Source organism: Chrysochloris asiatica, unplaced genomic scaffold (genome assembly GCF_000296735.1).
Source record: "Chrysochloris asiatica unplaced genomic scaffold, ChrAsi1.0 scaffold00288, whole genome shotgun sequence".
In the NCBI taxonomy this organism is placed as follows: Eukaryota; Metazoa; Chordata; class Mammalia; order Afrosoricida; family Chrysochloridae; genus Chrysochloris; species Chrysochloris asiatica.
In genome coordinates, this window is record NW_006408806.1 from 1,607,249 (window position 1) to 1,630,048 (window position 22,800).

At 38.7% G+C, this 22,800-nt stretch overlaps 1 protein-coding gene across 2 annotated transcripts in view; it reads left to right on the plus strand.

Moving 5' to 3' along the window:
* Positions 1-22,800, plus strand: part of SEC24D (SEC24 family member D) — a 166,912-nt gene that overhangs the window by 57,692 nt on the left and 86,420 nt on the right. For both annotated transcript variants that reach the window (XM_006874588.1, XM_006874587.1), the window contains 2 exons: positions 9,632-9,770; positions 18,329-18,444. In XM_006874588.1, coding sequence (XP_006874650.1) covers positions 9,632-9,770; positions 18,329-18,444 — 255 coding nt within the window. The remainder of the gene's footprint in view (positions 1-9,631; positions 9,771-18,328; positions 18,445-22,800) is intronic.

The following is a 22,800-nucleotide window of genomic DNA, read 5'->3' on the forward strand; positions in this document are numbered from 1 at the left end:
ATTATTCAGAAAATATTGTTTATGCTATACTTGTTAATTAAAAATAGTCAATTAAAACATATTGCTGTGTACAACAAAACAAAATAACAGACTGTTGACCTGTATTTTTTCTATGTACCCTGATTGAATGTCATATGTGGTAAAGCTGAACATGGAAAACAAATACTAGCTGCTTCTCATTTTTTTCATATGGAAATTTATGTAATGAGAACAGTTGATACTGGATGTCATTTCGTCTTAGCTTCTGGACCTAATCCTCTGGGAATCTGAGCCTTCTTATCTTCTAGCATGCCTAATAGTCTGAATGTTTAACATTCATCACAGGTTGTGGATTATCTTTTCACATACCATTTCATGTTGCTACTTATATCTCCTAATTAATCTGAATTGTCAGCTGATCTCTTGAGGGAAATCCAGAAAATAAAGCAGCCTTCTGGTATGGCACTGTAGGAACAGCACTGTATTGAGAATCATAAGGTTGGCAGTTCAAACTCACGAGTAGCTCCTCAGAAACCCTATACAAGGTGGCTATGAGCCAGAACCAACTTGACAGCACTTAACAACTACAACAATCCACAGGAGAAACGACTTTGCAAATTGACAATATACAATCTTAGCTGCTGTGGTGGTGGTTGTGTGCCGTGGGATCAATTCAGACTCATAGAGAACCCTGTACAGGGTTTCTGAGGCTGTAGATCTTTACGGGAGCAGAAAGCCTTATCTTTCTCCTGCAGAATAGCTGGTAGTTTTGAACTGCTGACCTTGAGGTTAGGAGCCCGACTCATAACCACTATGCTGCCAGAGTTCCTTTTAGCTGCTGTAGATAAGTATTTATAGTGATTTATTGAGAATGATGAGCTGACATTGAATCTGATTCTTGATTAGGCTGCTGATTTAGGCAGGTCTTCTTACTGTAAGTTTTCTCTGATTTAGTTGTGGCGCTGTGGGTTGATGTGGTGAACTGCAAAGTCATCTGAACTGCCATGTCAGCTGTGCAAGCTCACTAGTTACTCCTCGGAAACCCTATACAGGTTGCTATGAGTCAGAGCAGACTCAATGGCACGTAACAGCAACAGCAACAACAAAAAGAGAAGCTTGGTGGTCCAGTCTGTGGTTAAGCACTGGGCTGCTCACCTAAAGGTCAGCAGTTCCAACCCACCAGCCGCTCCACAAAGGAAAGCTAAGGGCAGGCTACTTCCATCAAGATTCCAGAAACTCTGTTGGGCAGTTCATAACTGCTTAGATAGGATATTACAAAGCAGAATGTTGTAGTGTGATGACAACTGTGTAGTCCCAGGACACAGGTCACTGTGCTGGAGCCATCTAATGAAAAGAGAGGTGTAGATGGAAAATGGAAAGTATACTTTTTTTTTTTTTTTCCAAAATTGGCAAACAGGTATTAGAGGAGAGGGACAAATATCTGGTGAAAGAGTGAGTTTGGATGAGTGCGTGTATTCGAATTTATGTGATTTTGTGTGCTGAAAAATAAGAAAAATGAGTCATGGGACAAATGCTAGAATAGAGGGATGACGGAGACACCTTTCAACCAGTAATCTCCTGGATATAGGTAGAGAAAGCCTATCAGTGCTGTTGAGTTGATTCTGACTCTTGCAACACCATGTATTTCAGGATAGAACTGTGCTCCGTCGGGTTTTCAGTGGCCCATTTTTTGAAAGGCTAGCACGAGGCTTTTTTTCTAAGTACCTCTGTGTAGACTCTAACCTCCTATCTTTCAGTTAACAGTTGAGCACCCTGACTTTTAGCAGTAATAATGATAAATGTTATTGTTGTTAAGTGCTGTCAAGTCGGTTCTGACCCATGGTGACCCTGTATAGGGTTTCCAAGGAGTGGCTGGTGAACTTGAACCGCCGACATTGCAGATCAAACCGACTTTGCAGTCCAGCACATTAACCCACAGCACCACACCAGGACTCCAATAAATGTTACTAACAAAGTTACATAAAATGAACATCTGTATCTTAGGGTGTTGTATTTTAGGTGTATATTACTTACTGATCAATTAGCTAAGGAGCCTTGGTGGTACTGTAACACTGTACTGCTAGCCAAAGGTTGGCAGTTTAAAACCACCAGCCATGGGAGAAAGCTGAGGCTTTCTGCTCCCATAAAAATTTACAGCATTGGAAACCCTACACAGGACTCCTGGTGTGGCCCTGTGGGATAAAAGCACTGGATTTCAAGGTCAGTTTGAACCATAAGGGCAGCCCTTCAGTTTTTGCTTTAATTTTTAGCAGCACAGTGCCATCTACTGGATATTTGCTAGAAAAACACTTTCATATTTTCTTCAGCTTTTCTGGTTTGGTATTCAATGAGTTCAGGTGTGGCACTGTGGGTTAATGTGCCAGATTGCAAAGCCGTTTGATCAGCAACTCAGAAACCCCATACAGGGTTGCTATGGGTCGGAACTGAATCGACGGCACTTGACAACAGCAACAGCATTCAGTTAGTTCTAGGAGTCCTGGTGTCTATGGCTCAGAACCTACTTGATGTCACTTAAGAACAACAGCATCCTTGGGCTCTGAATGCCCAAATTCAACCAACCATGAATGTAAAATACTTGAAAAAAGTAAAATCAAGTGGTCAAAGCAGTCTCTCAAAGGTTAAGTGGTAGCATAAAGTGCTATTTACATAGCATTTTTATTGTATTCGGTATTATAAATAATCTAGAGATGATTTAAAGTATATGAGAGGATGTGCATAGGTTATATGATATGCAAAATGCTTTCTCATTTTATAGAAGGAATTAGAGCATGTAGGGATTTTGGTGTCCATACCAGGGAGGAGGGGCAGGTTCTGTACTCAGTCCCCTAAGGATACTGAGGGACAACTGTATCTGTTTTTTTAATATTTAGTATTATCTGTTGTTTATCATAGGAGCTCTGGTGGCTCGGTGGTTTGTTATAATTTTCTTGAAGACACTGAATCTATCGCCAGATTTGTGTAGTGGATCTTTCTTAATCCTACAAATGTCTAAACTGAAATACATATCCTACTAATTTTATAAAAATTCCTCATGATGGTTCTCTTGACCATTCTGCTTCATTTTCTTTGAACATCTATGAATATTTTTGTTTGGGAAATGCATTCTATAAATAGTTTAACATTACCTTTTTAGGCTGAATAGGTTTTTGTTAATGATCTTAAAACATTACCTCCCAACATTCTTTCTACTCATAACCTATTCTTTTAAGTATGTATATTTACAGCCTCTTGGTGTGGTGCTGTGGGATCAGCACTGGACTTCAAACCAAAAGGTTGGCAGTTCAAACCCACCAGCTACTCCTCGGAAACCCTGTGCAGGGTCACGATGAGTCGCAACTGACTCGAAAGCACTTAACAACAAACAACAACAATCTAGTGAAGTAGAAAGACTAAACTAACATGCTTGTGTTGTTTTTTAGAAGTACCGTTCGTTGAGTCAGTTTTGACTCTTAGCAGTTTTGTATAGGATTTCTGAGGTTTTTAATCTTTTCGGGAGCAGAAAGCCTCATCTTTCTCCCATGGAGTGCCTGACAGACTTAAACTGTGTACCTTGTGGTTTCAGTCTCCTGTTTAGTGTCTGAAGCCACGTGTTTCCTTCACTAGATTGTAAACGTCACAGAGCCACACAGTATATAGCAACTACTATAAAAAGGTTAGATGTATAAGATAATGGTAGGAATCCTGAATCCACCATGATATTATACATGCACACAAAAAAAGAGAAAGAGCTGTGTTTTTTTTTAAGTGTTCTAATGAAAATTGGTGGTGGTGGTGGTGGTGGTGGTGGATGTGTGCCATCGAATCAGTTCTAACTCGTGGCACCTGATTGTATGGTTTCTGAGGCTGTAAATCTCTATGGGAGCTGAAAGCCTCATCTTTTTCCCTTGGAGTGACTGGCAAATTAGAACTGCTGACCTTATAGTTAGCAGCCCAGCTCAGAATATACTACACTACCTTGGAGTCCTGGTGTGGTGTGTGAGCTAATGCATCAGACTGCAAAGTCATTTGAACTGCAAAGATCCGTAGTTCAAGCTCATCAGCTGCTCCTTGGAAACCTTATACAAGGTCGCTATGTGTCGGAATCGACTTGAAGGCACTTAACAACAACAACAACAACACCAGGGCTCTTAAATTAATCCCAGTATTATATTTAGCATGGCTATGATAATTCGTTCTGGAGACCTGGTGTGGCACTGTTGGTTTTTGCTTTAATTTTTAGCAATGGTTGGTGGTTCAAGCTCATCAGCCTCTCCTCAGAAACCCTACTCAGGGTTGCTATGGGTCGGAATTGACTCAATGGTACTTAACAACAACAACAACAGTGGTAATCTAAAAATATAAGCAAATAATTAAATATGACTCTTTCCTGTATTTTCATCAGCTTCCTTATCACTTTCAGATTGTATTAAATGGGCCATGCCACACAGGGCCAGAACCAAGAAGAGTTAGTTCAGTATCTCTACCCTTTTACTTTTCTATTTAAGATAAGAACACAGAATAAAAGGGGTCAGGACTCCTTGTGTGGTGCTGTAGGATCAGCACTGAACTGCGAACCACGAGGTTGGCAATTCAAACCCACTAGCTGCTCCTTGGAAACCCTATAAAGGGTCCACTATGAGTTGGAACATACTCAACAGCACTTAACAACAACAAGGACATAGTAGAGGCCAAAAGATCAAAATGCATTTATGAACGAAATTATGAAACTTTAAATGTGGTATAATGTCTTTTGTATGATAATAACTTAGGGGAAATTTTGGGAAGTCATTTGCATTAAATTTTTTAAAGCCACACATACAAGCTAGTGCAGAACTCAGAAGAAAAGTGAGATTAGCTATTTATGAGCTGACGCCACACACTACTGTGTAGCAGATAGGCAGACATCTGGAGACAGCAACAAAAATTCTCTGATGGTTTTCAACATGGCCTGAGGGAGATGAAACAAGACAGCACAATTTAGAAACCCATGTCTTGTTGCCTGAAAAGAAAATGTAAACAGTTAAAAAGCTTTTAACATTCTTTACTGTCACCACAGTTGTCTGAAGACCTTCCTCACATATCCATCATTCTGCTTCCAAAGGAGTGAAAGTTGAAAAACTGTAAGCGTATTTAATAGCCTTGATACAGTCATTGCTTGACGCCAGTTTATTACTAGACATTCATTTTCAATGCTGCAAGTTTGAATCTGCCAGCATTGGAATGCTTAGGCCTTAGTTACTCTGACAATTTTACAGTTATTTTAGGCTAGGCTTGCCTCTGAGCAAATCCTATCAGTAAAAAAAATAAGGTCGATTCCCTTCCATTACCACTGGCATGTCTAGAAATAATTGCATTGTATTTTGTTTCTCAAGTCTTTCAGGGAATTGATTATACCCTTTGTACTCTGTGAAAATAAAAGGATAAGAAAGTGTAACTGGACTAGATGTGAATTGTAAATGTTTAACTCCTAAAAGCGTTGTCTGATCTCAAAAGTTGAAGCTGTAGAACAATACAGTAACTCGAGGCTGAATTGGTAACTGGATTTTTGAAGATTTGGAGGGTTCCTTGCATTTTTGCTGTTTTTCACTTCTTCTAATTCTTCATTTGTCATTCTTAGAATCTCTTGTTTGTACCTACATCTTTTTGTTAGATTCTTTCGTCTCTTTTCAGGTCATGCCTTAAATTATAAGCTAAAAAGCACAAACATTTGCCACTTTTTGCCCTTTACTGAACATATAAATGAGTTTATTGCAAGTTTTAATATGTATGTGTGTGAGCTTATACATTTAAATGAAATTCCTAGAGTGTTTTTAAAATTGACTCTGCATCTCAGCTTGTTATCCTGGATTGTATCATAGTCTCCTGAAAGGTAGATTCCATGCCTTCTAGCTCCTGTTTATAATGTCATTTTGTAGTGACAAACTAGTTGACTCATTTAAATATTTGTATAAATAAATGCCTTCTGGAATTCAAGAGAGTCCATTTTAAAGGAATGCAGTTGTAACTCTCCAGTTAAAGATACTCTTCCCTGAGCTGAGTGATTTTGAGAGAGGAAAGGTTGTTGTGTCTAAAAATGCTAATTTACCTTTTTTTCCAACAGTTAATGTGCCAGGCACAGTGTTCCGTATAGTACATGTATTACTCATTTAATCCTTGTCACAGACCTTCCTGCAGGGCACTAGGACTATCCCTGCTGTGGGTCAGAAGACAATAAACAAGATCATATCTATTTTCTCAACTCCCTTAGGTGGGAGGTGAAGGCAGGACAGTGCAAAGTCAGTGAGGAGTGCTTCCAAATGGTTTTTGTGTATATGTGTGTGTGGTTGTGGGTCTTTTAGGGGTTTTTTGGTAATTCTTCCTCTAACTCCTTTGCATACTACATTGAAATGTTGTGTTTTCTGCTCTGGGGCCGCCAGCCCATATCTAAAACCTCGGTTGTGGATTAGTCTTCCTCTTGACCATCTGGCTAGGGAACAGAAGTGAACTTGGACGGAAAATAGCTTGAACCCACATGCTTTTCAAACAGCCTTGAAAAAGCTGGCAGTGTACTTCATTTACGTCTTTTTCTTTGGGGGGGAAAAAAAGTTAGCGATGTGCCAAACTCTATATAACTCTCATACTTTTCTAAAAATATTTTAAGGAGATGTATAAAAACAAGAAGAACCCTTGTGGTTTTAGTTTGAATGCTGAAAGAATTCGAAACTAGGCCTTCTAGTACTGAAGTAGTTTCACTTTCAAATTTTAAAAGATGTATAATGGCTTCGGTATTACTAGCAGAGTTCAAAAAAACAGAAAACAACAAATGCTGGTGAGGATGTGGTGAGACTGGGACCCTCCTAAATTGCCGGTGGGACTATACAGTGATTCATCCATTCTGGAAAATGGTATGGTGCTTCCTCGGAAAATTGGAAATGGAAATACCATATGACCCAGCAATCCCTCTACTTGGTATATATCCATAAGGAATAAGAACCATGACACAAGTAGATATATGCACACTGATGTTCATTGCAGTGTTATTCATGATAGAAAAAAAGATAAGAGACAGCCTAAATACCCATCAGTGAAAGAATGGATAAACTTTGGTACATACACACGATGAAATACTATGCAGTGTTGAAGTATAATGATAGCATGGATGAACCTAGAGGACATTATGTTGAGTGAAATTAGTAAGTCACACAAGAACCAGTATTGTTTGAGACCACAATTATTAAAAATTCAAGAAAAGGTTTTCATGCTAAAAGAAGTATTCTTTGATGATTGACAGGGGGTAGGAACACTGGACCACAAGATCAGTTTGAGCCACAGGTGACAGTTCATAGCCACCAGTCATCACTCCTCAGAAACCCCGTACAGGATTGCTATGAGTCAGAAGCCACTCATTGGCACTTAACAACAACAGCAGGTGGAAGGAAAGGGAGAATAATTCACTGGCTAGAGGACAGACAGATGTTAATGCAAGTGATGAGGAGGACAATATATAAGAAAAGGGAGGTTGGCCAAAGAATGATGAAGACAGGTAAAGACACAGGAAGGTATGCAAGGGTTAAAAGGGGTAGGGGTAAATGGTGTTCTATAGCTAACCCTGAAACAACAGTGTTCTGCAGGTAGATACATGGACAGATGCACAGGCTGAATGAGTATGGGAGGGAGAGTGGGAGTATATCCATACATATATAAGAGTTTGAAAGAGGATATTTGTACGTGGGTACTACCTTTGCTGCAAATACAGCTATGAATGTGGTAGAGCATACAGGGCACAAAATGATGACAACTTCTTAGATATTATCAAACATCTTAAGGCAATGATTTCTTGGATCTAGGGGCTCAAGACCGTAGTCTCAGGGGATACTGTGGTCAATTGACATAACATAATCCACAAAGATAATGTTCTGAATTCTACTTTACTGAGTAATGTTGAGGATCTTAAAATCTCGTGAGCAACCATCTAAGGTGCAACTATTGGTTTCTCTATGTGTGAAAGAAAGATGAGTGATGAAAGTTGAATATGCTTGAAATCAGCTAGTCCAGTGGACCATTGAAGCTAGTGAACATCAGTCACCACACTCTTGAGAACAGAACTGGATGGTGTCCCTCTACCACTGCCCACTACTCTCAGAGGGATCACATTAGAAGGTCCTGGAGAGAGTGGGAAGAAATGTGGAACAAAACTCAAAATTACAAAAAAGACTGTGCTTACTGATCAGGAAGAGACTGGAAGAACCTAAGACTGTGGCCCTCAGCCACCCTTAAGGTCTAGAACTCACCTCATGCACCAAATTTCAACCAAGCAATAGATAGATGTACAGGGGAACAACAACACTAGTAAGGTGTGCTCACCATGAAATGGTCAACCATTGAAAATCAAAAGGGCAACATCTACCTAATGACACAGTTGGGAAGTTATAGGAGAGTTGTTGTTAAGTACCATGGAGTTGGTTCCGACTCATAGTGACCCTGCACAGTGTTTCCGAGGCCGTAAATCTTTATGGAAGCAGAAAGCCCCATCTTTCTCCCGCGGAACAACTGGTAGTTTCAAACTGCCGATGTTGGGGTTAGCAGCCCAATTCGTAACCACTATGCTACCAGAGCTCCTTTATAGGAGGAGAGTTGTTGTTGTTGTTGTTAAGTGCCATCAAGTCGGTTCCGACCCATAGCGACCCTGTACAGGAGTAGAAAGCCTCATCTTTCTCCCACGGAGCGGCTGGTAGTTTTGAACCGCTGACCTTAAGGTTCGCAGCCCAATTTGTAAAAACTACACTAGGAGGAGAGTAGTGGAATCAAAATAAGAATCACAAGGAGGAAGTGGGGCTATCTGTTGTTCCATGGAGGTGATTGCAATCATAAAGATGACACAAAGTGTATGATTTGTTGACTGTAAAACTGATGATCTTTGTAAACCTTCCTTCAATTCATAATTAAAAACAAAGCAAAAAAAAAAAAAAAACCAAAAAACAGATGTGTAATGGTTTCTATGTGTGTTTATGAGGAAGGAGCAACTGAAATATTTATTTTTCAGTCTGACAGAGTAATGACCAGCCACGTTGAGATCACTCTGTGAAACGTTTTGTCAGCTGACAGAGTAACAGAAAAGACAGAACCAGCCTCTTTTCCTAAATAAGTGAGAGTCATTGCATATTTCCTCAAACAGATAGTACCATTTGTGAAGATGTGTTTTGTATACTTAGATGAAATTATCTAAACAGCATACTGCTATGCAAAGTAAAGTTTATAAAATCAGGCCCCCATTTACCTCTTTATTTATAGTCTATGAAAAAACGTAGCAAAATATGTGGTAAAAGGCATCCAGGACATTTTTTAGCATAAATGTTATTGCCATTAACCTATTTTTCTGTGTTTCTCTTTGCTTCCTTTCTCCCTCCCTGCTTCGCATACATACACACAAACAAAATACATACATACGTCTGTGCTAATATTGAGATACACATTTAAATTATTTTTTGTTTGGATGTTGTGGATAATACCTCATTGCTTGACTTCACATGGTATCAAATGAAGCATCTGTACTCTTCTGGAAAGTGTTGAAAGTTACAGGTTCCATAAAGAATGCCATGAAGAGACTTCAGACTACACACATAGCACAGGATTTCTAAAATACCTATTGCTTATTTTTACCTGTTTCTTATAGACTCCCCTTTACCTGGTAAACCATGGTGAGACTGGGCCAGTCAGATGCAACAGATGCAAGGCCTACATGTGCCCGTTTATGCAGTTTATTGAAGGAGGAAGGCGGTATCAGTGTGGATTTTGCAGCTGTGTGAATGACGGTAAGTGGTATCATTGGATGCTGGTGAAAGCACTTTATGTAATGAAATACATACAATTCTCAACTGAGGAGAAGCGCAGGTATTTATTTTCTACACGGTAGTACGTTATTTGTAATTTCACTGGCAGGAAGTAAATCAGAACATGCTCATTTGGGACATCCAAGCTCCAGCTGTCCTTCCACCACTCCATGAGTCTCACACGGAAGCTACAGTGTTTCGTACTAAAGAAAACTCAAAAGGTGGCATACCATTTCTTAGTCACCTTGCACAGAGACTCAACTGGAAGAAAACTGTGTGCCATTTTATATCTACAGATGATAAATCTAAGAAACTGTTCCTCTTTTGTCATTTTTTACAGTTATTGTATACGAGCTTCTTATTAACATTTGGGATCAGCGTATGAATGACTGAGGGCTTTAAAACGTATATGGACTTTTCTCTAAATACTATATTCTTTAGACTCCTGAATTCTTTAGAGAGGAAAGACAATGATTACCAACGACCTTTCCATATTTATTTTGTTATCAGTTTTATACCAATCTGAATCTGTTGATATTGAGAAACTTGCTACAAGTGTGCTCATACTGACTACACTTATAACATGTCTCTGTGTTTTTAATTCTTTAGTGTAAAAGCACAAATTAAAACTAAGAACGTCCTCACATCCGAGTACTTATAAACTTTTTCTAGACTAGTTTATGTGGTAACTGTCTACATGTTTGCATCTGTTCCTGTCTTCATGGACCTTCTTCCCCAAGGTTAGCGTTGAAGAATGTATCACATTCTTTTCGCCCATGCTTCCTGCTGAGTCGGGGTGCTTTCTGACAATTGAGCTCAGGCAATTTTCTGATTGCTTCATTACCTTCATGGCATTTTTGTCTGGTTACTGATTGTCTCTTATCTTCTCTGCCCCTTTGTTGTGGCTCAATGTCTTGTCTACTTTGTAGTATCCAACTGGCATTGTGAGATTTTCTCACAAAGAGACTTTTTTCAGTTTTGAAAAATGCCTTACTACAGAGTTACATTGTTGGTTTGAGTCTGTCTCTTTGTTCGTGTGGCATCTTCTCAGTGGAAATTGGATATCCCAGTGAGATCAATTTTCTGTTAGCTCTCCACCTTTGCTTCTCTTTCTAAGGAAGGTCGGTCTCCATCACTCATTCTGGATGAAACCTGCAACCAAATGCTTGGCTATTCCTAAATCTTAGAACCTAAACATCAGGAAGATTCTCTTTGGTACAAATGGTTAAGTGCTTAGCTACTAATGAAAAGGTTGGGGGTTCAAATCCACCCAGAGTTACCTCAGAAGAAATATCTGCAGATCTACTTTTGGAAAATTACAGCCATTGAAAACCCTGTGGAGCAAGCACATGTCTACTGTGAAACACATACTGTCACCCTGAGTCAGAATCAAGTGGATGACAACTGTTTTGTGGTTTTCCTTTGTTTTTAACTTCAGGGATCCAGTGACACTTTATTTATCTGTGCTGATGTTGTAAAAACTGCACACTTGCTACAAGTGTGCTCATGTTGATTACCCTTATAACACTTCCCTATATTTTTAATTCTTTAGTGTTAAAGCCCAAACTTAAGCTGAGAAAATCCTCACATTTATTTATATGTGCACTTAGAAAGTTTTTCTAGAACGGTTTTATGTGATAATTATCTTCATGTTTTCCTGTGCTGTAGTTTTGGGGTGACAATGTCATAAGAAAGCAAAGTCTCTTCTGAAATATTCAGATGAAGTTCTCCAACACATTCCCAAATTTCTTATTGTCAAGCCCTCGATGCTCTTAGCAGGGTGATCAGGTTTATATCTAAAAAGTGGAGCATCCAGGATCTTCAACTTGATGTAACTTCCTCATCTAACCACAAGTGTCAGCTCATGGCCTTAAAAGGCCCAGCCAATTCTAGGGAGAGAGAACTACTCGGCATTCTTGCCGATACCAAAGAGTTCTTTCCACACAGTAGATTCCTTTCCTGGGGTATCCACTGCTAGAATACTGCCATGTTTGTGCTACAACAGGGTCATTTGTCCTCTCAAGGAAGCCAGACCCCTCATTCTTCATTTGAGGCTTGAAGAAATTAGAGGCTTGTTGGAGTTAGAAAGAACCCAGAAGACTTGGTCATGTGGTTCCACTCTGCTTCTCTACAAATTGTTCAAAGACTGCCCAGTAAGTTCAAAATCCTCCAGGAAAACAGGGCTCATATAGCAGTGCATACATTACAGTGGTTCCTAAAACAGATCCCAAGCCCAAAACCCAGAGCTATTGATTGAGTCCATTTCAACTCTTAACAACCCTTTGTTGTTGTTAAATGACATGGAGTCGGTTCTGACTCATTGGAACCCTGTGTAGGGTTTCTAAGAAGCAGTGGGTTTGAACTGCAGACTTTGTGGTTCACAGTCCAATACTGATCCTAAAGCACCACACAACCTTTTAGGAAAGACTAAAATATAGAAAATGAATTAAAAGAATGAAAACTTCACGTAGAGTGGGGCTTGAAAAAGTTCGTGGAAGAATGGAATTAAAAGATAGTGGAAGTCTTCCATGAAATGTTTGAGGCCCACTTCTATTACATGGTGTGGCACCGTAGAATAAGCATGCAACCTCAAGCTTGGTTTGAATCACAAGGTCAATAACAACAGCATATGAATCTGAGTGATAGGTTACACTACGTAGAAATCACTGTACCAGACATCCTAAGACAGGAAGTGTGGCATCCTTTTTCATCTAAATGCAACAAAAATGAAATTTAACATCTTCTTCACTTATTTAAGAATCTTTGGTAATGCAGTGAGTTAAATGTAGTAAGTTAGTGGTTCAAATCCACTAACTGCTCCATAGGAAAAACATCAACATCTCTAAAGATCTGTAGCCTTTGAAATTCTATGGAGCAGTTCTACTCTGCCCTATAGGGCCACTGAATTGAATTTGGCTTAGCAGTGGACTTGGGTTTTGGTGGTTTTCATTTACTTTGTTCAGCTGATACTATCAGTTTCCATTTCTACAATATTTTTTCAAGACACTGAATTTTCCTAATTTACAGATATATCTATATACTGGTGTGGTACTGTGGGATAATGCACTGGACTGCAAGATTAATTTGAACTTCAAGGTCAGCAGTTCAAATTTACCAGCTGCTCCTCGGAAACTCTATACAGGGTCATTCCTCTATACTAGGAGCCTACTCGGCACTTAACAATAACAGTGTACTTATGAGGGGAACCTGGTGACTCCATATGATAAGCACTGGACTGTGAACCACAAGGTCCATGGTTCAAATCTGCCAGTTGCTCTGCGGGAGAATGATGGGGCTTTCAGCTCCCACAAAGATCTAAAGCCTCAGAAACCCTATACCGGGGTGCTATGAGTTAGGACCGACTTGATGTCATTTAACAACAACAAATGTGTGTATGAAAGTACATAAGCAAGGTGACCCAAAGGAATGCAGAAATCACTAAACAGTAATATTAATATCACATGCAAATAAATTTTGCAGAAGATAATTTAAAAACGGTTGCGTCAGTACTGCCAAAATTCAAGCTAGATTCAGAAGAGGATGTGGACCTAGTGATATCATTGTTGTTAAGTGCTGCTCAGTTGGTTCTGACTCATATCGACCCTGTGTAGGGTTTCTGAGGGGCCGCTGATGAGTTTGAACCACTGACCTTTGTAGTCTAGTGTTTATCCTACAGTACCACACCAGGATATCAAATGGATCTGGCTGAAAACAGAAAATACCAGAAATATATTTACTTGTGCATTATTGACTGTGCAAAGGCATTTGACTGTGTGGATCATAATAAACTGTGGATAGCATTGCAAAGAATGGGTTATCCCAGAGCCAAGAGGCAGTTGTTCGAGCAGAAGAGAGGAACACTGGATGGTTTAAAATCAGAGAAGTTGTGTGCCAGGATTGTATTCTTTCTTTTCATTCAATCTGTATGCTAGCAAATATTCTGAGAAGCTGAATTATTTGAAGAAAATGGCATTAGGGTTGGAGGAAGAGTCATTAACCTGTGATGAGCACATGACACAGCCTTGTTTACTGAAAGCTAAGAGAACTTCAAAGACTTACTGAGGTAGATCAAAGACTGCAGCCTTTGGTATGGATTGCTCCTTAATGTTAAAGAAAGTAAAAATCCATGCAACTAGACCAATAAGTAACATCACGCTATACAGAGAAAGAATTGAAGTTGTCAAAGACTACATTTTGCTTGACTGCACAATCAACTCTCAAGGAAGCAGCAGTCAAGAAATCAAATGACATATTTATTGTATTAGGTGAATCACTGTAAAATGCCACTTTAAAGTGTTCAAGAACAGAGATGTCACTTTGAATACTAAGGCGAGCCTGACCCAGGCCATGGTGTTTTCAGTTGTTTCATATGATATGAAAGTGAACAATGAATAAGGAAGAGCGGAAAGCAATTGATGTATTAGAATTATGGTGTTGTAGAAGAATATTGAAAGTACCATAACTTCCAAAAGAACAAGCAAATCTGTCTTGGAGTACAGCCAACAGCCATTATATTCTTCAGAAGCAAGGATGATGAGACCTCATCTCTTGTACTTCAGATATGTTTTTAGGAGTGACCGGTTCCTATAGAAGAACATCATGCTTGGTAAAGTGGAGGTCAGCAAAAAAGACAAAGACTCTTAAGGAAATGGATTGGCACAGTGGCAGTAGCAGTGGGCTCAACTGTAACAGTTGTGAGGATGGTACAGGATGGGGCAGTGTTTTGTTCTGTCATGCATAGGGGTCGCTATGAGTCGGAACCAACTTGATGACATCCAACAACAACAATGTACTTACGAATTTTATAAAACTTTTTTTTTTTTAAATGGTGTAATATGGTAAGTAAATGGGAATGTCAAGCTTCAGTGATTTTATTTTAAGTTCAACCTACAACACAGTGCTGTTTTATGTCATTCATGTGTTAGTTTCACAATTGGAGCAGAAACGAATACTGAGTTGTTGGTTTTGTATGAAAGAATGTTACTTCTGTGGCATTACAAATGAAACTGTTGTTCTTTACAAAATGCTTCAAGTCCGAACATTGCTGGTTACTCTAAATTCTTCTTCTGGTAGTGGCTTTGATGACCAGTACTATTCATCTCAAAATGGCAAGAGCTGCTTTCACAGAGAATCCAGGCCATATTTGTGCAAGTGTTCAGTATGTGACTCATCAGTGTTCCTGTGTGTTGGATGACTTCCAGGTCTTCGCCAGAACTAACCTTCTTAGACATTTGAATCAAATTAGAGTCCCTCGGTTGAGATCTTCGTGGTGTAGGCTTTCCCTAATACAGTAATCCTGTCTGTGCTGAAACACAAACATTAGAGGACTATCATGCAAACTCACCATGGTTGAAAACAGCTCTCAAGAAAGGATAAGAGCTGTTGCAGTTAATTAGATATCCCAGTAGCCAGAGTATAGTTCTGTTAGGTATATTGAAAATTCACATAATTAAAAAACTCAGAATTCTTTTAATTAAATAGAGACAATTAAATCTGGGTTGTAACACCTAATAAAAACAGTCGTATTTTCATCCCTTATTTCTCCAGAATAGTCTTAATAATGTATTTTGTCATTACCTGTTAAAAGGTCAAGAGGAATTTTTTAGAGGCATGAGTACTTTCGAATGCGGAGTCTTGGTGTAGCACTGTAAGATAAGCATTCAACCACAGGTCAGTTTGAACTACAAGGTCAATAGTTCAAACTTACTAGCTGCTCCTCAGAAATACTATACAGGGGGTCTCTATGGGTTAGAACCAACTGAATGCACTTTACAGCAAAAACTTTGAAGCACATTCTTTTCAAATAGTAGATATTTAGAATATACCACATTCCAGCTTTAAAAAAGGAGATCAGTGGCTCTGTAGGATAAACACTGGACTGTGAACCACAAGGTTAATGGTTCAAGTCCACCAGCTTCTCAGTGGGAGAAAGATGAGGATATTTGCTCCCACAAATATTTACAGCTTCGGAAAAGTTTCTGAGTCTTTTCTAATATCCATGTTGGTCTTTTCTTTGTTTTCTGTTTTTTTAATGATTTAATGATTTTCCTTCCTATGTGATGTTCTTAATGTCTTCCCACAACTCTTCTGTCATTAGAGTCTAACGCATCAGATATGTTCTTGAGCTGATCTCTAAATTCAAGATAATATTTTGGCTCATGGGCTTGTTTTCATTTTCTTCCGATTCATATTCTAAACTTGCATATGAGCAACTGATGCACTCTGTCATAGACTTCCCTGGCCTGGTTTTGGCTGATGATATTGAGCTTTTCCACCATATGTAGTCAGTTCACCATCTGGTGAAGTCAATTTGTATAGTCATCTTTTATGTTGTTTAAAAAGGTATTTGCAATAAATAAGCTGTTGGTTTTACAAAATTATATTATCTGTCTTCAGCATTACTTCTGTCACCAAGGCCATATTTTCCAGTTATTGATCCTTTCTCTTTGTTTCCAGCTTTGGCATCCCAATCACCAGTAATTATGAATATATCTTGATTGTTTGTTTGATCAATTTCAGGCTGAATAAACTGGTAGAATTTTTAATTTCCTCATCCCTGGCTGGTGCATACATTTAAATAATAATGGCATTAACTGGTCTTCCTTGTAGGCGCATGGATTTTATCCTATCACAGACAGCATTATACTTCCAGATAGATTTTGAATGTTCTTTTTGACAATGAATGTGACACCATTCCAATTTGTTGTTCTTGGATAGTAAACCATATCATTGCCTGATTCAATATGGCCAATGTTATTCTGGTTAGGTGCCACTGAGTCAGTATCGACTCAGTGACTTTATGCACAACAGAATGAAACACTGCCTAGTCTTACACCAACCTCAGAATCATTGCTACGCTTGAGCCCATTGCTTTTGCCACTGTGCCAATTCATCTTGTTGGGTGTCTTCCTCTTTTTTGTTGACTTTCCACTTTACCAAGCATAATGTACCCCTCCAGGGACTGGTCTCTGCTGATAGTATGTCTAAGGTATGGCCATCCTGGCTTGTAAGGAGCATTCTGGTTCTACTTCTTCCAAAACAGATTGGTTTGTTATTTTGTGGTCCATGGTACTTTTAATACTCTCCTTCAACATCATAACTTAAATGCATCAATTCGTCTACAGTCTTCTTTATTTGTTATCCAACTTTTATATGCATATGAAGTTATTGAAAATGCCATGGCTTGGGTCAGGCACATCTTAGTCATCAAACTGACATCTTTGTTCTTGAATACTTGAAAGAGGTCTTGCACAGCAGATTTGCCTAATGCAATACATCATTTGATTCCTTGACTGCTGCTTGCATGAGTGTTGATGGTTGATTCAAGCAAAATGAACTCTTTGACAACTTCAATCTTTTCTTCACTTACATGGATGTTGTTTATTGGTCCAGTGGTGAGTAATTTTTTTCCCTTTACGTTGAGATGCAACCCATACTGAAGGCTGTGGTCTTTGATCTTCATCAATATTTTAAGTTGTCTTTGCTTTTAGGAAGCAAGAGTGTATCATCTGCATATCACAGGTTGTTAATGAGTCTTCTTCCAACCCTGATATCATATTTTTTTTAATATAATCCACTTTATCAAATTATTTGCTCAGCATACAGTTTAAATCGCTTACTTGTTGGTTGGTTGTGTGCCTTAAAGTCAGTTCTGACTCATAGCAACCCTGTATAGAGTTTTCCAAGGCTGTAAATCTTTACAGGTGCAGAAAGCCTCATCATTCTCCCATGATGTAGCTACTGATGGGTTCGATATGCTGACCTTGCAGTTAGCAGCCAAGCTAGTAATGCAATGTGCTATCAGGGGTCTTAATGCCTAGGACATTGATCTTTATGCATTCCATTTTATTTTTTACAACTTCCAATTTTTCCTAGATTCATCCTGTGCACATTCTATGTTCTGATTACTAATGGATGTTTGCAGTTGTGTCTCCTCATTTTGAGTTGTATCCAATCTGCAAATGAAGGTCCTGAAAGCCTTACTCTATTTATGTCATCTTGGTCAACTCTACTTTGAGGAGGCAGCTTTTTCCCCCCAGTCATATTTGGAGTGCTTTCCAACCTGAGGGATTCATCTTCTGCCCCTGTATCTGACAATATTCTAGTGCTATTCATAATGTTTTCATCTTCTAGCAGTGTATCTGACAATGGTCTGATGCTATTCATGAGGTTTTCAGTGGCTAAACATTCAGAAATAGTCCGTTTCTCCTTCTTCCTAGTTTGTGTTATTCTGGAAGCTCCTCTGAAATCTCTCCACCATGTGTCACCTGCTGGTATTTAAAATATCATTGACATAGCTTCCAGCACTACAGCCACATGCAAAATACCAAAGTAATGACAGACTGACAGGCAAGTGGTGATAGAAACCCTATAGAGGGTCACTATGAGTCAGGACCTAGTCATTGGCACTTAACAACAACAATTTAATAACTTCACTATTCCTTTTCCTCATCCTAAATCTTTTCTTCCCATAATAAATTTTGATGAGTATTAAATTTTCTGTGTTTATGAAAACAAAAATTGTTTTTCTTTTTTATTAGTTCCACCATTCTATTTCCAACATTTGGACCACATGGGGAGAAGACTGGACCACTATGAGAAGCCAGAGCTATCTTTAGGATCCTATGAATATGTTGCGACTTTGGATTACTGCAGAGTAAGTGTTCCCACTTACAAGTGTTTATATATTGATGTCAAATCCAAGTGAGTAGCTTTCATATGTAAAAAATTTACTATTATTCACAAACTTTGCTGCTTATTACCTGAAAAGCATTGTGGTAGTACTTCAGAGTCACAGAAGTCCCTGACATGGTATTGCAAACATTCACTGGACTGATCATTTCCAAAAACTAAACAGTGATGCCAGAAATGGAAAACAGTTTAATTTTTAGTACTGAGGTTGGCCAGGATTGGGCATTGTTTCGTTCTGCTGTACACAAGGTCGCTATGAGTTGGTACCAACTAGATGGCACCTAACAACAACAACAACAACAACATGAGTTTTAGGAGTCTTTGTGTGGCGATAGAGGATAAGCACAGGATTGCTAACTGCAAGGTCAGTGGTTCAAATCAACTAACTGCTCTTTGAAAACCATGTAAGGATTCTTATGAGTCAGAACTGACTTGATGGTACTTAACAACACAACAACCATGAGTCTAAGAGTTGCCCAAAGTCTTCATTAATTTAAAAAAAAAAAAAATCACCCTGGGTGGTGCAAACTGTTAAGCACTTGACTACCAACCAAAAGTTTGGTGCTTTGAATTCACTGAGAGGCACCTTAGAAGATGGGTTTTTTTAATTTACTTCTGTAAGGTTCCCGTCTGGAAAACCCTCTGGTGCAATTATACCTGACACATGTAGGGTCACCATGAACCATAATTGACACAATGGCCACCACCAACAACAATCAGATAGACTATACTAGGTTCTTGATTCAATGATCTGTGTAATGCCTTCTGCCTCCATCATTTTTTTCCCTTTCAAGGTAAAACCTCAACCAATATAGTCAGTAAGATTATTGATGTGTTTTTGTGCCTCCCTTTTCTACCCAAGTTGTCACCACAAATCTCAGACTCTTCTTCAGGATATTTTAGCAGCCTCCTGAGCTTCCCAGCTCTGGTTTCCCAGCCCTTGAAGGTAACCATGACATCACCATCCCCTTCCCCCATGACATCCCATGAACCTCTATTGGTTCTTTCTTCTATAAAAAATTAGGCAAATCAATATAATATTCTTTACATTGTTGTTGTTGTTAAGTGTTGTAGAGTAAGTTCCAACTCATAATGACCCTGGATAAGGTTTCCAAGGCTGTATATCTTTGCAGGAGCAGAAAGCCTCATCTTTCTCCTGCTGAGCAGTTGGTGAACTCGAACTCCTGATCTTTGGTTTATAGTTAACATACAGAGCCAGTGCTCCCCAGTTTTCCTGTTAGAATCTTATAAAAAGTCTCCCCAGGTACTCTAGACTCACCAGCCCCTTTACATCTCCATGTTTTTAGATAAGTGTTGGTTTTACAACAGAGTGCTTTTCTGTTCTCCTGTCATAGCTGGCAAACTACTACTAATTCTCTATTATAATTAATGCCTGCGTATACTCACACATGTGCAACTTTGTCTGATTTTATCATTATAGTGATTTGCTACATCTAAATTTATTTCAAAGACTTTGACACATACCTCTGTTTTAACCGTTGTTGTTATTAAGTGCTATCAAATCGGTTCTGACTCATAGCGACCCAGTATAGGGTTTCCAAGGAGTAGCTGATGAATTTGAACCACCGACCTTTTCGTTTCAAACTGACCTTGTGGTCCAGTGCATTATCCTACAGTGCCAAAGTTATTCCAATGGAATTTAAATCTGCCCACTTTGTAGTTTCTGAATTTTATCCTAGTCATCTTTATTGCCCCTATCACAGTACGTGGCACAAGGTAGGCAGTTGACCAATATATGTTGAAAGAATGAATGGATGGATTTGAAGATATGCTGCTATTTCACTGTGTGTTACTGTTTACCTTCTCCGATGTCATAGTGCTAATGACATCATTATGAATACTTTGCAGGGCTTTAAAATTCTTCAGGGATTTGAGTACCTTGAGAATCAGTTCAGATTTCAGCCTGTATCTTGAAGCACCTTATGTAGGCTTGCAGAAACATAAAATTTTCTGACTTACTTCCTTATTTCTCTTCCAAAAATAAATGCTAACTAATGCTCAGTTCCTGGAAAACGGCCTCTGATCCACAGGTGTCTTTCTTAGATGTTTGCTAGGCAGCCAGTCCCTGGATTAGGCTTGAATTTAGATTTGTCTAAGAGAACTGGCACCAACAAGTGAGGGGCATTTGGCTGACTAGTTGTTAGTTCTTAACCACTACGCTACCAGAGCTTCTTGTTAGTTATTTCACCTGCTATTTATTATTAACTTGGATGTTAAATGCTGCAAAGAAGTGCTGACATGAACATTTCCATCTACCAGTGGAGCTTTGCTTGTCAGTACTAAGCAGAGCTCCTAATACCTATTGGGTTCTCAGGGTGCACATTCTGAGGAATTTTCATGATTAAATAAAATAATAACCAATGATACATTTTTTTAAAAGTTTAATCGAAATGGATTTCAGTGATATTCAGATTTTGATTGTACGTCACAAAGAACACTTTTCCTGACCAAGAAGATTTTTCCATTGATTGGATATTTTCCAGTAAAACAGCTTATTTTGCACTGACTTTAGTATTTTTTCTGATTATTTTACACTACATTATGTAAAACTAGTTATTTAAAAAAAACTTAATAACCTTATTAGTTAAAAATGTAAAGTGTGAACACATCTTGGAAAATGTAGGAAACTTTTTGGCACAAATGCTTTATTTCAGGCAAAAAGCATGTCAAAGTACCAATTATCATTGAGTAATTTATTTGTTGTTTGCTGCTATTGACTGAAGGAAAATCATTAGGCAGAACATAAACATGAAGCGCCAATGAGATGTAATGAAGCTATTATAACTAGTGATGGAAAAGTTCTTCACTGATCTTTGCAACTGTAGTATAAATCTAAACATGCTCTGAATTTCCAGTTCTCTGCCAAAAAGGCTGCATTATCTTGATTTTATATTTTTTTGAGAAAGAACTTAGGCAGAGAGTCAAATCTATTTCTGGGAACAAAAGTCTTATAGTATCTTCAAGCTATGTTATCTGGAAATATTCCAGATGTCTAATTGATGGGAAATCTCACCCAGCAGGCAAGAAACCAAAAAAATAATTTTGTAAGCTTAGTCTTCCTTTTATTAATCTAAGTAGGATTCATAATAAAAGATGCTATAAATATAATCAAATATAATTATAATTTAAAATGTAAAGTACAATAATAAATTGAGTTAGGTATTTGGATGATGAAAAGAGTTTATTTAATTTGCATTTTTTAACACCATACAGACTGGAAAGAAAATTGCTAAATCATGTTTTCTCCTATTCATTTTATGGTATTTTAAATATCCAGTGATGCCAGTTAAAATTAACAGATAAAATTAACAGATGCATTCTCTGTATTGTATTATTAACGTTTTCACAGGGAACTTATGTAAGAAGTACTTCATTATATGAGGAAACTGAGACTTAGAAAGCCTAAGTGCTGGCTTCAGGTCCTACATCTAGAAAGTGATAGAACCAGACTCAAAACCATGTCTACATGACCATTTGATGTTCAGTCTTTTTCAATCACGGTGACTCCATGTCAGACTGTGCTTGATGAGATTTTCTATGACTGATTTTTCTGAAAGTAGATTTCCAGACCTTCCTTCTGAAGTGCGTCAGGGTGAATCCAAATCACCAACATTATGTTAACTGTATATTAACTGTTCACACGCCAAGTATGTTAACTGTTCACACCACGCAGATATGCCAGAATGACTATGTTGCTGTTGTTAAATGTCATCCAGTTGGTTCCAACTAGTAGTGACCCCATATAGGGTTTCTGATGTAGCCCTGGTGTGACACTGTGGGTTATTGCGCTGGACTGGGAAGTCATTTGAACAACACAGTCAGCGGTTCCATCCGCTCCTTGGAAACCCTATACAGGGTTGTTATGAATCAGAACCAACTTGACGGCATTTAACAACAATGGGACTTCTGAGGAGCAGTTAGTGGGTTTGAACCACCAGCCTTGCAGTTACCACTCCAGTGCTTATCCCACAGTGCCACACTAGGACTCCAAACATGACTAAAGAAGCCCTTTTTTCCTATCAATTCACTGTGCATATGTAGGTAAGTATTTACAAAATTACCAGGGAGTAACCTTGGAGTCAGCTTGAGAACTAAGGTGCTCCTGACCCAAGCCATGGCATTTTCAGTAACCTCATATGCATGCGAAAGCTGGACAGTGAATAAGGAAGACCGTAGAAGAATCGATGCTTTTGAGTTATGATGTTGGAGGAGACTATTGAAAGTGCCATGGGCTGCCAAAGGAACCAGTAGATCCCTGTTGGAAGAAGTGCAGCCAGAGTGCTCTTTGGAGGCCAAGATG